The following is a 14,729-nucleotide window of genomic DNA, read 5'->3' on the forward strand; positions in this document are numbered from 1 at the left end:
AGATGACAGATCATTTAAATGTCCTGTGTTGGTCATTTTCTGTGAGGCAGTGATTTAGTGCTGGACTCAAAAACTGGACAAAAGGACCTCGTGTGAGAGAGCTCATTTCTCCACGGACATTTACTGAGAAGAACACTGCGACTTTAGGAGGAGACGACGGTGGTTAAATCCAAAACCAAAAGCCGTGTGAAGAGGGTTCAGTGATTGATGATTGATGATTAAAACTATTCTAAAGGTCCCGTGCTTTGCGAAATGCAGATTTTAATGTCTTTTCAACATAAAATGTGCGTCCCCGGTGTCGAGCTCTGAGAAAAGCCCATCCCTTCTCCTGCTCCATCTGTCAGAAAAAAAACTGTGAAAACATGCTGTTTAGATTTGCCTCCCTTTATGATGTCATAAGGGGATCTGCTGAACATGTGACCTCCTCCAGCCCCACAGAGAGCCTCCAGAATCCGCTTCGCTGTCCACCATCGTTTTTTCCTGATGTTGAAGGCGAGAATCGAAGACTGTATACAAGAAGTGGGCGAAGCCACCGTGACGTCAACTATTAGTCTGTGGACAGCTATTCTGCAGCTTCGAGTTTGGCTTTATGGTAATTGCCATCTTGGTTTGTTTTGGAGCCATGAAGACCGCTTCTGATTGGTTAGCCACATCATAGTCCCTCCCTAAAGCTTAAGCTGCTTTATCGTCTATTTTCCTCTAGATGGGACCAAAATCTACTAAATGAACATCAAGCTGTGATGAAGACTTGAAACTAACGAGTGAGGCCATGAACTCATGAGGAAAATGTTTCCTGAGGTAATAAATCTAGTGAGAAGTTGGCTCATTTTCTCATTGACTTCCATTTTTTCTGACTTCTTTTTGCAACCCTGCTGGACATTAGTAGGAATTCAGGTTTAAGGCTCTTCAGCACCAGCTTCACTTTTCAGACCTGGAAGCTACGTCCACTTCTTTTATACATGTGATGAATAACAGCAGCGACACCCCTCCAGCTCTGCCCCTGCTTCAGCCACATGCCGCCTCCCCCCCGCATCAAAATAATTGCCGCCAATTAGCTTGATTAGGCATTTAGCCTCATTAGACATTTGCCCTTTTGGCTTCCAGAGTCAAATGTTCACACATATGACGTCTAAGATCCAACTTCCATCTCAGCCATCAATTAGAAAACAGATCTACTGATGTTCATGAAACACTGAAACATCTTCTCTCCTTAGCTGAACCACACTGGAAGAAACTTCAATCAAGGTTCAATTAAAGCATTCATTTATTTATAGGAGATTATGCACACGCACACAACATACTGTGAGCATCTCACACACACACACACACACACACACAGACACACACAATCTCACACACGGAGACAAACATACACACAAATCTCAGGCAGGGATTAGAGAGATTTGCTCTGACGCAGGAATAAATTAACATCATAAACACGTTTTTAAAAGAGCACGGATCACATTCAACACAGCACACGTATCACAGCAGTCATTACATAAACAGAACTATGTATCAGTTAAAATGTCTCCATGCACTGCCTGATTCCCTGAAAACAGACCTTTAATATTTCTACATTACACTTTTGTTCCCGTCCTGTTTTTTAGGCAAATAAGCTCCAGTGTGGTCAGAAAATGTGTGTGTGTGTGTGTGTGTGTGTGTGTGTGTGTGTGTGTGTGTGTGTGTGTGAAGTCACTGCAGAAACCGGACAGAGTTGACGTGGAGGTGGTAGAGGAAGTCTGCGTAGGACGCCCCTCCGTTGGGGCTCTTGTCCTCCACCAGGTGGCGCTGCAGGGCCTCCTCGCAGGTGTCGCCCTGCTTCACCACCCACAGCTAAGCAGAAACACAGAGAGGCACAGTTTCAGTGGAGGCATCAGCGGTCGACACCCGCTGTAGTTCACTTCTCCTGATATGACTGCACGTCCATTCACTGTCTATGAGAGGACAGCTCATGAAGCAACATGTGGCGCCTCAAAGCAAAGCAAAAAAATGAGAAAGTATCATGCAAATGCACAACTTCTCACTTTAATTACGTTTTTGTTTCACTTTCACTTAATTAGCTTATAGGAGCGGTTTTGGTATGTTCTGTATTACTTTCAAAAAATGTGCTACCTTAGAGATATCTTGACAAATGAAATCATGTTTGGAGGTTCATGTGTGTATCATATTTGTATCGTATCAAATACAAAAGAAATAATTCAATAAACAAAACACAAGGAGGAGAAGAATAATGCTGCAACAATAGGTCAGAGATGAATGATCTTATGAGGCAACCGGTATCCCTACAATATCTGAGAAAGTAAAATTACTAACAAAAACTACTTTGTGTAGCAAATGGCAAGAAATCATAGCTCATCACTTCCACACAGCTGTAGTGTCCACTTTGTACTGAAAAGGATCATTTGACACCAAGTGGAAGATATGAGAGCACACAAAATACTAGGATGGATGAGGTCAACTTCTTTTCTTGTTAATTTGTTGGGTTTTTTTAGATTTCCCCAGGTGGCAGCTCAAGTTTCCAATAAATCTGACATGACTTGAACGCAGCATAAGAAGAAGCAGAATAAGAACAAGAGGAAGGCTGGCAGCAGATTATAAGACATCTGAGGTGACAGATGATGGCCGACTCTCGGGGCTGTCGCTTATATATAGTATAGTTATATAAAAGGACGGTGGTCAGCAGCTCACCTTGCGGGCACGGGGTGTCTGGGAGTTCAGCGTGTGGATGAGGGATCGAACGCTGATGGACAGAGGGTTGTCAAGAACTGGCAGCTTGGTCTGAAGGAACACACGCACAGAAACACACCAAACATCAGAAATAGACGGTTAACTGCTGATGCTTCAGTGGGCTTCATGGCCGGCCATAGCACTGATATTCTGAGTGTCGTTTGAGCTTTTATTTGCTGGATATATTCACTGTAACCGGGATAAATCCTTTGTTGTAGACGCTGTCTTATTGTATTAGCCAACCAACATCCGTCTGATTTCTTACCTCTCCAGACGGCAGAGAAGAGAAGCAGCTGGTGTTGAAGAGCTCGACCAGAGTGCATGCTGGGACTTGGGTGCCCACCCAGAGCAGCAGGGTGAGGGGTGCATGGACCAAATACAGCCCTCTGGGCTCCAGGCTGGCGGCGGAGCAGCGCAGCGCCTCCTCTGGGTTTGGAGAGCTGGAGCTGTCACCTGACAGTGGCTGCAGGTAACAATGAGTGACAAGAGAGTCAAAAGCTACAACCGCAAATAAAGGTTACTGAAATTGTTTTTCAAATGCAAGGAAAGACTATTGCACTGCTTTGCTGCAGGAGTTATTCTGAAGTTAGTGTAGAAATGACACTAAAAATACAGACAATTTTCAGATGTAACTATTAATTGTTTACAGGAATTTATGGAGTTAATTAACACAAAATGTGACAACACCACATCAAATATGTAGAGAGTGCATCTCATATAAACGATTCAACTTAATCACCACAAAGAGTAGTTGAAACTACTTTTATGCTTTAAATTAGCAGTCGGCTAAAACCAGCTTTATTTAATGATGCTAGATGATGAGTCCCTAAAACTGTGAGATTCTCACTATTTTAGTTTCTATTCAATATTCTGTCCTTCAGCTCTGTTGAGACACACCTGCCTCACCGATCAAGACAAACTCCTTTTATTTCTTTTTTTGCAGCATAAATGTGATCAAGACAAACTCCAGTGTGTCGATGGTACGGACCAGAGGCAGCAGCAGGGGGTAGAAGTGTGCGGCGGTGCTGCGGGTGTCCATGCTGAGCACCTGGCAGCGCAGCAGCAGCCGCTGGTGGACGGAGCTCCTCAGGCCCGGCAGCAGCACCTCGCTCTTCCTCAGACTGTTGAGGTAAACAGGAAGAGCTCGCAGGTACTGAGGGAGGACCAGCTACAGCACACACACACACACACACACACACACACACACACACACACACACACACACACACACACACACACACACACACACACACACACAGACTCATGTTGTAGGTAGGTTTTATAAATAGTTGAATGCACAACTAAAAGGCTAAATTCACCCATTCTCATTTATCTCTACAGTAACTGATAGAGCACTCACACTTTTCAGACATTTACAAACTTAAAAAAGGACAAAAGGAAACTTTATGCCTCTGGAAAACTATGAAGCGTATTTGATGTTTCTAAACCTCACCTGTCCAGCAGACACTGAGCTGGAGCAGCAGTGTTTGCGGTAGGACGCCAGCGCTTCCGTTACCTCTGTCTGCAGTTCCTCCCTCAGCTCCTGCAGGGGGCGCTCCAACGCTGCACAGTAAACTAGAGGGAAACACAAACTGATGATGGCTCATGTGACACTTTCAAATCAATGTTTGGTCAACTTTTTTACATTGTACTATACATTGTATTTACAATTTACAATTTTGAGGGACTTCAGTGGCATAATATTGAAATTTTATATTATCACAGAATATTTTACTGCACTACGTGAGATAATGCGTATAATGCAGATTATTGTACTGTACTGTGGACGTTCTCATGAAGTCTACTCATTCGAAAGCATTCATGCTATTATTACCAAATTGGATAAAAATGTATGTGTATGCTTTAATTACCGATTTACGACAGAACTGATGCTGCCATTACAGAATAATGTCAGAGAGCTGACAGTGGCATTCGCACCACATTTGGCCACTTGGCGTTCAAGCAAAGGGAGGTGAATATTGGTTTGGCGTAGCAATAGCAGGAAGTAAATAGCAGGAGTGCCCTACATATCCCATCAGGTATTCTATATTGTATTTCTATACTGATGTTCATTAACTTGCTCTCTCTATATATCAAACCAACAAAAAAACAAATAAATGAAGTGCTAACATAAAAGACGCTGACTTTTTTTGCAGTAGAAGGTGAGCAGTGTTTGGGCCTGGTACTGCCGGAAAGCATCCTGTAGGTGACGTGAGCATCGCAGGGTCAGAGTGTGCACCCTGGTCCTCCTTTCTCCTGCCTGGGTGCTGTAAGACAATGCAGCCTGCAAACAGGAGCGGAGAGAGGAGGATTATGGTTAAAAGAAAGATGAAATGTAAGAAAAGTTGAGTCAAACTACAAACTGAATGTAACATAAAACTCTTAGATCAACAGAATGCAGTGAGGTGCTGTTTTACTAAAGATAAAAAAAGTAAAAAGTGGATTATTGTCTAATTTATAAAATTATATGTAAAAAATGTCTTTAAATGGGGGAAACAATTCATTTAAAACTCAACTTAGAGAAGAATTTGGATGACATAAAAGCAATAGAAGTGACACGTCTGTTAATTCAGTGCATTTCTGCTCTACACTGATGATCTTGAACATGAACCGACCTGTATGGCTACACCTCTCGTCTCATCCACAGCTCTGGTGTGTGCGAGCTCCACAGCCAGTGTTGTAAGCCAATCGAGGGTCGCCATGGTAACCTGGCCAGGGCTAGGCCCAGGGATAAAAAGTCCATAACAGCCGGACACGCGCAAATCTGTGGAGACGGGTACAAATTGTAGAATCATGGGTATTTTTTAGAGGAGATAGTGCATAATCCCAACAAAAGAAAAAAAATCTCTCACCTTTGCTGACAAAAATCCTGAGCTCAGCCTTGTAGCCTGTGTCCGTTTCCATAATCCTCTTCAGATCAGTGATAAAACGCTCTCTGTCCAACTCCCCCTGTAGTGGAAATAATGAAAATAAATAAATACTAGCCTACAATAGGATCTCCAGCACATTTGTGTGCTTGGTTTCTTCCAAACAGTCGTCATTTTACCTAAACACAGCTGAAAATACTACTTCTGTGTTACTTTATCAGCTGCTGACAGAACATGAATATATTGAAAAAAAATACGAGTGCAACATAAATCAAAAGAAAATGAATCGCCACAATTTAACCAATTCATGTAAGTTCTTTAACAAGTAGTGGATGGCAACTCTTCATTTTCAGTCATTTGTGAAGTGCTACCCAGCTGTAAGTTTTGTACTTTTACTTAAAAAAAATATAAAATGAATAATATAATGATTGATAGAATAATAATAAAAATATAAAACCAATCTGTAGCCTTAAACTTAGTGGACAGATATGGGAGTGACATGTGTTGTCTCACCTGAAGCTTGGCATGAAGGCGAATAAGCAAATTTCCCAAAATTCACGATATTTATTGAACCCCATCAGCTGCTAAAATAAGATTTCTTCTTTATGTAGTTAATTTCTCACCATTTCCAGTGCTACAATGGAAGAACACGCTAACATACCTGGAGGTGGCTGTAGGTGTACAGAGCGCCACCTGTTAGATATGGAATGTGGCCCGGCCAAGCCCCGCCCACATCTTGCTGGGAGAGGATAAACAGGTGAACGCCGCAGCCCTGACTGACGCACTCCTTGGCCAATGAGACGGCCTGCTCTGATGGCTGAAAGATAGACTGGAAAACAACAGAAGAGGAGGGAATTAATGCACTAACTCTGACACACTGACTCTGCATACTTGTACACAGTGCTGCTGTTGCTTTATCCTCCCACCTGTACAGGCAGGTCAGCTTGAAAGGATAACTGGGCCCTATTTTTACATATTTAGCCCCGATTGAGCTACAATGGCTGCAATGTAATCCTTTAGTGCCAGTCAAAGTACGCCCACTAACATTGCTTGTTTTTGAACTGAAAGGCTCAGATTGTTATTCAAAGTGCCTGACAACATTACGGTAAGGATCCCTGCAGGGACAAACAAGTGAGATACTTTTTGTCTAACCAGAAACAGCCTTTATATAAATTGGTTAGTTTGTTTGTGTTATTGTGCGTTACACAAATATTGTGTTAGATCCAAACTAACCCTTTAAAACAGACTGTGTGTGTGTGTGTGTGTTACGTACCTTTGGTTTGTTGGAGCCAAAGAACCCTGAGGACGAGTTAGAGAGTCGCATCTCTATCAGAGGAGCCGTATGGAAGATCAGCAGCTTGCCAGGACAATTCAAGGCCTAGAAACAAACAAATTAAAGTCCTTAAATCATATCATAATATCATAATCATTTTCCTTGCAGTTCCTTGGTCTTAGAAAAAAAAGCAAAATGAACATGATCAGCAACATTAAAAAAAGGCACTGACACTGAGTCATGAATCCTTTATAATTATACAAATTTCATGTTTACCTGCTTACTACTCTTCCCTTTGTTTAAGATCAGATTTTTTGTACTTGTTCTCAATCATAAATTGAATAAAATAAAAATAGATGTTATGCATAGCACATGCTGTAATAATGTAGTCAAGTAATAATGGTGAATTACTGCCAAATAAGCAATATCTTCAAAACATATCATGTGTTTTTCACTATTGAGGATGCAGTTTAGTACATTAACATCTCTACCACACTGATCGCAGAGAGCCGGCAAAAGAACCTGGACTATCATCCCTCCTTGTGCAACCACAGAACAAGCTTCTAATAAACTTTGAAGAAAGCCCATGTTTGCCTGAGCACTGATTACCAACCTGCAGTATGGCGAGTCCTGCTTTCACGGGCAGCTCCATGGGAACTCCACTGGAGTCATCACACTCTGCACTGAACTGAGGAATAAGCTGCAATACACTACACACACAAAGACAGCAGACACAGAATGATCACTCTCTACCAAAGAATACCAAAGTGGTGACATTATTCTCAGCAAAGCAGCAGAAAAATGTCACTTTGTCGCTTTTATTTGCAGGAAAGCAGTAGCGGTAGTTCTGAGGGCAAACCACATTTTCTGGATTATGAGCTGAATATTAGCACAAGAACATCAGTGGCTTCATAAAACCAGCCCATGAATTTTACTTTACCTTTTATAGACTACAAAATTTAAAATATAAAATTTCTCCTATCAAAAAGCCTATTAAACACTTTCAGCTGCTGGACTTTTTAAATTAAAATCTAAGATCAAAACCTGAGCTCATCAGACTCAGGCTGGATTTGTAAAGCTAGAATAAGAAACTAAAAGGTAAATATCACCTATAAGAGTGACGTATGAAGCTACGAGCAGATTCATGTACACAATATAATAATCCTAATCAGTTCAGCACATAGAATCTGCACGATGCATCCGCCAGTCGACACGTGGGTTACCTGTCGATAGCGTCCATGCAGTCATTCAGGGACACCAGCAGCCCCTCCCTCACAGGAAGCTGCAGGTCTTCTGTCTCTGTGATGACCAGCATGTGTGGGCGGGACAGGCCGGGGCTGAGGTCATACAGGTGGATCGTACTGTCATACGTGATCAGACCAACACGGATGTCCGACGGAGCATCACCGTCCCCCCTACACGCAAAAAAGTAATCTTTAAAGATGGCTGAAAACCAGATTGTGGATCATTGGCCCTATTTTCCAAGTATTTCCAAACCTGTGCAGGGATACTACTGTGGACGCTGTGAAAGAGTGTGTGTGTGTGCGTGTGTGTATAGTTTGGTGGGTTTTACCTCTTTAGAGAGGTGAGCAGAGTGAATATTTGTTGTGTTGTAAACTCCAAATGTCCTCCTCTGAGTGCTGAGGCAGACACATCTATGGCTAGAAGCAGGGCAGCAGGCTCACTCTGAGATTAAGCACAACAGTTTACACACACATGGCATCCCTTCCCACTGAACAGTGAGGTCATGTGATAACGACAAATTATTCTGGTAGCCGGGATTTCACTCTTTCCACAGTCATTCCTCAGTTACAATATAAATTGTCACATGTCCCTTTCCTGATCAAATTATGGCTGCAACTGTAATCGGTCAATTTTTTTTCATACTGAAATAACATGTATTAAAATGTGGCCAACAAAAATGTCCTTCACAAGTTCCCAGAGCTCTGGGGTGACATTTTCTAGCCAAAACACCCAAAATATTGAATCTAGAGTGAAAGAAAACGAAGCAAAGCAACACATCCTTGCATGTGAGCCTGAATCAGCAAAAGTTTGGTATTACTGCTTGATAAATGTCCTATTCATTCAGTAATTCATTGGCAATTGAAGGATACCTGGTTACACATGAGGGCTCCCATCTAAAAAAAAAAAATAATCAAATGGGGCACAAACTGTCCAAAGTATTTCTATTTGGGATGCTTTAGCTTTTATTACTGCATTGGGAAGTGTCGACCCCACACACACAAACGCACACATCCAGACTGAACAGCTATAGATGGTGACACGTTGACACTAACCTTCTGAGAATTGAGTATCTCGTATGACCCCAGACTGAGTTCAGGCCTCTTGTCTTTATCCACCCGGACCCCCTCCACCCCTTTGGTAGGCTGGTAGTGCTGCCACGGCACTGACACACAGCAGAGCAGAGAAAAACTGTTGCTGCGTGCAAAGGAAGCAGCAAACTCAGGTGTTAGGTGCAGTGTTTTCAGCTGCTTTTGAAATGGCACTGAAATCTAGATTTTTTTATTCAATCACTAAAAGTATTAGTAAAAGTGAAAGTAAGAGGGTTCGTTATTTCATTCTGTATTTTTGACCAGGAAATTATATTTTCACAGCTGTACTGGGAACACAAATCGAACTTGTCAATCTGTGGACATTTTCTTATAATGTATCTGATACTGAATTAGCCTACACCACAGACTGCTCTTCTTTCAGATATGTCTTTTTTTTATAGGATCATCACTGATATTATGTCCCTATTTCTATTAATGCATCCAGTTTTACAGGGGACCTCCACTGTGGAGCCAACTGTAGCTGACATTTACGACACTTTCGCAAAACTACTGCACTCAAAGGCAATTTGGTGAGAAAAAATGTTTCTTAAACTTTCAAATCTGTGGATTGGAGCTGAAGCAATGAGTCATTTAAGAGAAAATGATAATCATCATCATCAATTTTAAGGATCAGTATTCACTTTTGAGTCGAAAAACTTTTAAGAAAAAGTGCAAAAAAGTCACTGGTTTCAGTGTCTCATTATGTAAGTTATGTAAATAATATTCTTGTTGTTCGATGACAGGAAACTAAATATCTCTGCGTCCTGGAAAAAAGGATATATGAGATTTCACTATCTGCTGATTAGTCAGATTGGAGTTTTTACATAAATATTCCTTCAAGGCACTTTAAAAACAATGCAGTGGCACCAATGTGGACATTAGGCTATTTAGCATACTGTAAAAAAATTAAGAGGCAAATCAAAGATATTTTCTGCTTTTTCTTTATGTTCCTATTTCTGGAATCTGACTTTTTTTAAGATTTGGGAAGCACATTGTATTGCTTCCTTTTGTATGAAATGTGCTATTTAAATAAAGTTTTAAGATTACCTCTGTGATGTAAGTAAACTTGTCATTAGACAGACCATACTTGTGGCTACAGCATGTCAAAAAAAACCAAAAAAAAAAACATCTTTTCTGTCAAACTGACACTGAACCATCAGCTACAGTTTGAGTATCACCTGCATGTTCAGATGCTCCGTGTTAGATTTTACCTTCACTGAGTTTACCGCAGAAGGGGCAGTAAAACCTCTGACCACAGTCCTGCCACCCCATCGCCGGGCACATAGAGGCTCCGCACCAACTACAGCCTGTTACACACTCTGGCTCTTTGCACACTGGCAGGGGCTTCTAGAGGCAACACACACACACATCCACGTTAAATACACATGTTTATATCATCACAGAAACACTCTAATGGGTCGTTATTGCGATTGTTTTTCCAATATGTGTTGTAATAGATTATATAATGAGCACAGTAGCTAAAAACTGACCTCTCCAGCACTTTGTTTTGTCAGAGGCGTGACCAGAGCTCCCAGCGGCAGACGGCTGATCAGCACCGTCTGACCGTCACAGGGCACACAGTACGAAGTAGAGCGGATGGCAAAAGGACTCGCGTTACCTGGAGTTCAACAGAGACGAGGTCAGGGATGACACGACGGTTGGCTTAAAGTCACAGACTGTATATAAGAAGTGAACGTAGCTTCTGGGTCTGCAAAATGAAGCCAGTGCTGAAAAATCTGTATTCTTTCAGCAGACAGCGACTCCACTGGCTCCAAAAAGAAGTCCAAATGTATGGAAATCTTTGAGAAAGTGAGCCGACGTCTCACTTGATTACCTCAGTGAACTCTTTCCTAATGAGTTTATGGTCTCAGTACTAGTTTCAAGTTCATTTAGTAAACTATGGTTCCATTTAGAAGAAAAGAGATGAGAAAGCAGGCCAGGACTACGCTGTGACTAACTAATCAGAGGAGAGTCTTTGTGCAATAAATGTAACTTCTGGCTCTAAAACACCAAGAATGAAACAGATATGGTGACGCCCATAAAGCCAAAGTAAGGCTTCAAAACAGCGGTCCACACACCAATGGGTGACGTCACGGTGGAAACGTCTGCTAAGTACGGTGAAACTCAACATAGAGGAGGAAAAAACGTACACACCAGCACATTAGAATATCCTTTTTGTTATTCAGAAGTGAATCAGAATTGTTTTATAAAAACAAAAACACATCACACCTGCCATGACCCTTTCCTCACACTCACCAAAACATCTGATGCAGTGCTAAGTTATCTGGACCCTTAATCGTGGATGAAATACATTTCTTATGGCGTGCATCTCTGTGAGACAGATACGGACTGTGACGAGTGTGTTTACCCCTGTCCTCTACCATGCAGGAAGTAGTTGCCAGAGGAGGAAGAGGGGAAAAAGGCTCTGAGATGAAGACCTTGCCCTCCCACTCTGCACTGTCCTCTGCAATCACTTTCACCTGAGACAGACAGCGAGAGACACAGGTGTAACCTTGGCAATCAAAGTACGAGCCTGGCAACATGTCACTAGGTTTAAACAGAGGCATGATCGATTGTAAAATATCTAGATTTATAAAATAGTTACAGCGTGTGTATAAACTTGCATGAAATTACTAACAGGCACAGACTATGAAACCAAAGAGTTCTGGAATGTAGTTCAACTCTTTGTGAAAGAAATACAGTATATTATTGGTTTTGTTGTACTTCAAGTCAAAGATAGTTTTACTTCCTGTACTCGCCTCTGGTCATTTTGCTAGTTTTCTCAAACATGGACTGTAAAGGGCAACACACATCGGCTTGGTATGGAGCGCATCAGTCAACGCAAAGCTTCGCGATGCCTCCGATGTGTGTCGTCCTTAGTCAGAGGTGCCACAGAAGTCAGTCGAGAAACGATGCTGGAAGAGAGCGAAAGAACTTACAGCACTGGGCAGCAGCTCTGGGTCCAGACCATAACGAGACTCAGAGTTAGGAGACTGCGGAGAGCAAAAGTAACGACTCATTCACAAACATTATTCGAACACACAGACACTATTTTTGGTGAGATTTTGTTTTTCTAGACTGTATAAATTGATATGATTGCAAGATTATTGAATTTAGAGAGACATCCGTTAATTTTCAAACTCTTTATCCCTGAGGTTAAATGGAAAATATCTTAAAACTGACATTGTTTCCTGAAGTACACTGACATGCACTAAATTAACAAGAATACATAACAAAACAACATGTACCTTTGTATATGATTCGTAGCTGCTTTAACAGCTGAAAGTTTTAAGGGTGAATCTCTGCTACAACTGAAAGAATTAACTGATAAATCGATTGCTGGCAGAAAAACGATCATCATATGTTCAAGCTTCTCAGATTTGTTGCCTGATTCTGTTTTTTAGCTGTGAAAACTGAATATCTTTGGGCTTTGGACTGCTGGTTAAACAAAACGACACATTTGAGGAAATAATCTGCAGATTTATCGAGTAGGGAAATACACATTTGTGTCAGAAATAATCTCTGCATTGAAGAGTTTGAATGCTGTTACTGTATTTCCCCCACCTGTGGCGTGATGTTCCTGTCCTGTGCAGTTGCGTTGGGAACAAACTCGTTCATGGTTCCTGAGGAGAAAACAGAGGAGTTATATCATAGAGGAAAGATCCTGACTAGAGTATCATATTCTGAACTGAGGGGGATGTTTTCTCTCAGACTGTAACATTTGTTTGGAGGAATATAATGCAAACTTTGATCAGCATGGTGGGAGATTTACACCCTCTGTGGTCTTATATTGGACAGATTATGGATGATTTAGGAATGAGTTCTTGCCACTAGTCCGCAGCTGAAATTGAAGCTGGTTGCCAACCTGGGCTAGTTCATCTTTCAGTGACTTTGTGAGACATTTCATTTAGATGATCGGCTCCTGTGAGAAGCTCTGCCGCGTGCATATAAGATTAGCATGCACATTTTACAAATGAACGTACCCCTTGAGTGTGGTGAAAGTGTCCACTGAGGCTGCTGTTGGATAGGAGATGTGGGAGAGGCATGATTGAGGGTGTATCCAACAGAGGACACCACATTTGCCCTGTCAAGGGAAGGCTGAGGTGTCCACTGTGGACTCTGGTTTCCACATTGTCCAAATGATGGAGAGCTAATGGGCAGATGTTTCTGATGCGGTGACTGAGGCCCATTCAGTAAATCCTGGTGTGTGTATGGGGAGTGGAACGGTGGAGATATTGCTTGGTAAGGGCTTCGAGGGGAGTAAAGTGGCATTTGTTGAGGCTTGCAAGGCTGCATGCTTTCATTCATAAGAGGGAGAGAGCATGGAGGTATGTTTCTTCCTTGGCTTGCAGCTGGAACTACGGATGAAACATCAGGAATGACTCGCTGCACACTCTGATCAGCGTTGGTAGCACACAGCGTGCTGTCATGAGTGGACGAAAAGGCATTAAGGTCGCTCTGGCAGCCCTGCTCGGACGCCTGCAGGTGGTCGTGGCATGCTCTGTGGTCAGAAGGCGAGCCCAGGCTAAAATGCTGAAAGCTGGGCAGGGGGTTGCAGGGGAGTCCTTGAGGTGAAGCTGGGGACCAGCCGTTCTGGCCCGCCCACGGCTGACAGGGTGTCTGGCTCTGATTGGCTGTGGGGACGTCCATCATCCTCCATAACCATCACTGATTGGTGGGTTTCTCCTGGGAGGCGGGACCTAACGAGGCAACAAAAACATGAAGAATTAAGCATCAGGGTCGTGATGTGATTTCTGAGAGGCCGAAATCTTCCTGACAGCGGTCACTGCAGGTAGTTTAAGGCTACTTGAGAGCATTAACACTCAAATTTTACCTGTTGCGACTGGTGCAACTAACAATATCTTTAAAAATGTAGTAGTTAGCTATGTCATACCAGGTTACAGCAGGTATCTGAAACTAACTACATGATCTAAACCAGTAACTGAAGATAAAGCTGATCTAAATACACGATTATGACAAAATTATTATTATTATTATTATTATTATAGCTAGCGTAGCGTTATTTGTTGATTTGTTTGGCGTTATTCTGTAGTTAGCTGATAGCCTGCAACGTGGACACCGGACAGCCAATGGCTCCACAAAACCAGACAGATTGAAATAAAAAAAGATGCATCTGAAAGAGAATCATCATATTTTGACTAATAAAAAAAAAAGAGTCAGTACCTCTCATCAACGGAAACAGGAGGCTTTGCGTGCGGCACTTCTTAGTGTCTTCATGTCGTCCTGTGCGACGGAGGCTAAACAGCTCGGAGAGGTTAAAATTAATTCGCCTTTGCGTTAAATTAAATTACAATTTCAAGAAAAGAGACTGTTAAATGATTAACTTGGAGATTTTGGCCACAACACACCCGGTTTCACTCCTGAACCGGAGCCGATGCTGTGATGTTAGCATCATGATAGCAAGAATAACGACAGCGCATTTCCGCTTCCCACTTCAAAGTAAAAGCCTGCGATACTCGGAGATAGTTTTAAATTACAAATTAAAATGCTATTAACTATCATATCAGT

General features: G+C 42.1%; 1 protein-coding gene across 1 annotated transcript; it reads right to left on the bottom strand.

Annotated features, from left to right (window-relative positions):
• Window positions 1-1,269: 1,269 nt before the first annotated feature.
• On the bottom strand, window positions 1,270-14,451 carry LOC139204071 (protein transport protein Sec24C). Its single transcript, XM_070834029.1, has 21 exons — window positions 14,385-14,451; window positions 13,184-13,900; window positions 12,765-12,823; window positions 12,140-12,193; window positions 11,569-11,680; window positions 10,691-10,818; window positions 10,412-10,547; window positions 9,165-9,274; window positions 8,441-8,553; window positions 8,091-8,282; window positions 7,481-7,577; window positions 6,868-6,972; window positions 6,256-6,423; window positions 5,580-5,676; window positions 5,343-5,491; window positions 4,873-5,011; window positions 4,181-4,302; window positions 3,716-3,895; window positions 2,993-3,190; window positions 2,689-2,778; window positions 1,270-1,833 (listed from the first exon to the last, which is right to left on the bottom strand). The coding sequence occupies exons 2-21, from the start codon at window positions 13,851-13,853 to the stop codon at window positions 1,693-1,695; spliced, it is 3,060 nt and encodes a 1,019-aa protein (XP_070690130.1). The 5' UTR covers window positions 13,854-13,900; window positions 14,385-14,451; the 3' UTR covers window positions 1,270-1,692.
• Between the last annotated feature and the right edge of the window lie 278 nt (window positions 14,452-14,729).

The sequence above is a fragment of the Pempheris klunzingeri genome, chromosome 7, assembly GCF_042242105.1.
Source record: "Pempheris klunzingeri isolate RE-2024b chromosome 7, fPemKlu1.hap1, whole genome shotgun sequence".
Taxonomy (NCBI): Eukaryota; Metazoa; Chordata; class Actinopteri; order Acropomatiformes; family Pempheridae; genus Pempheris; species Pempheris klunzingeri.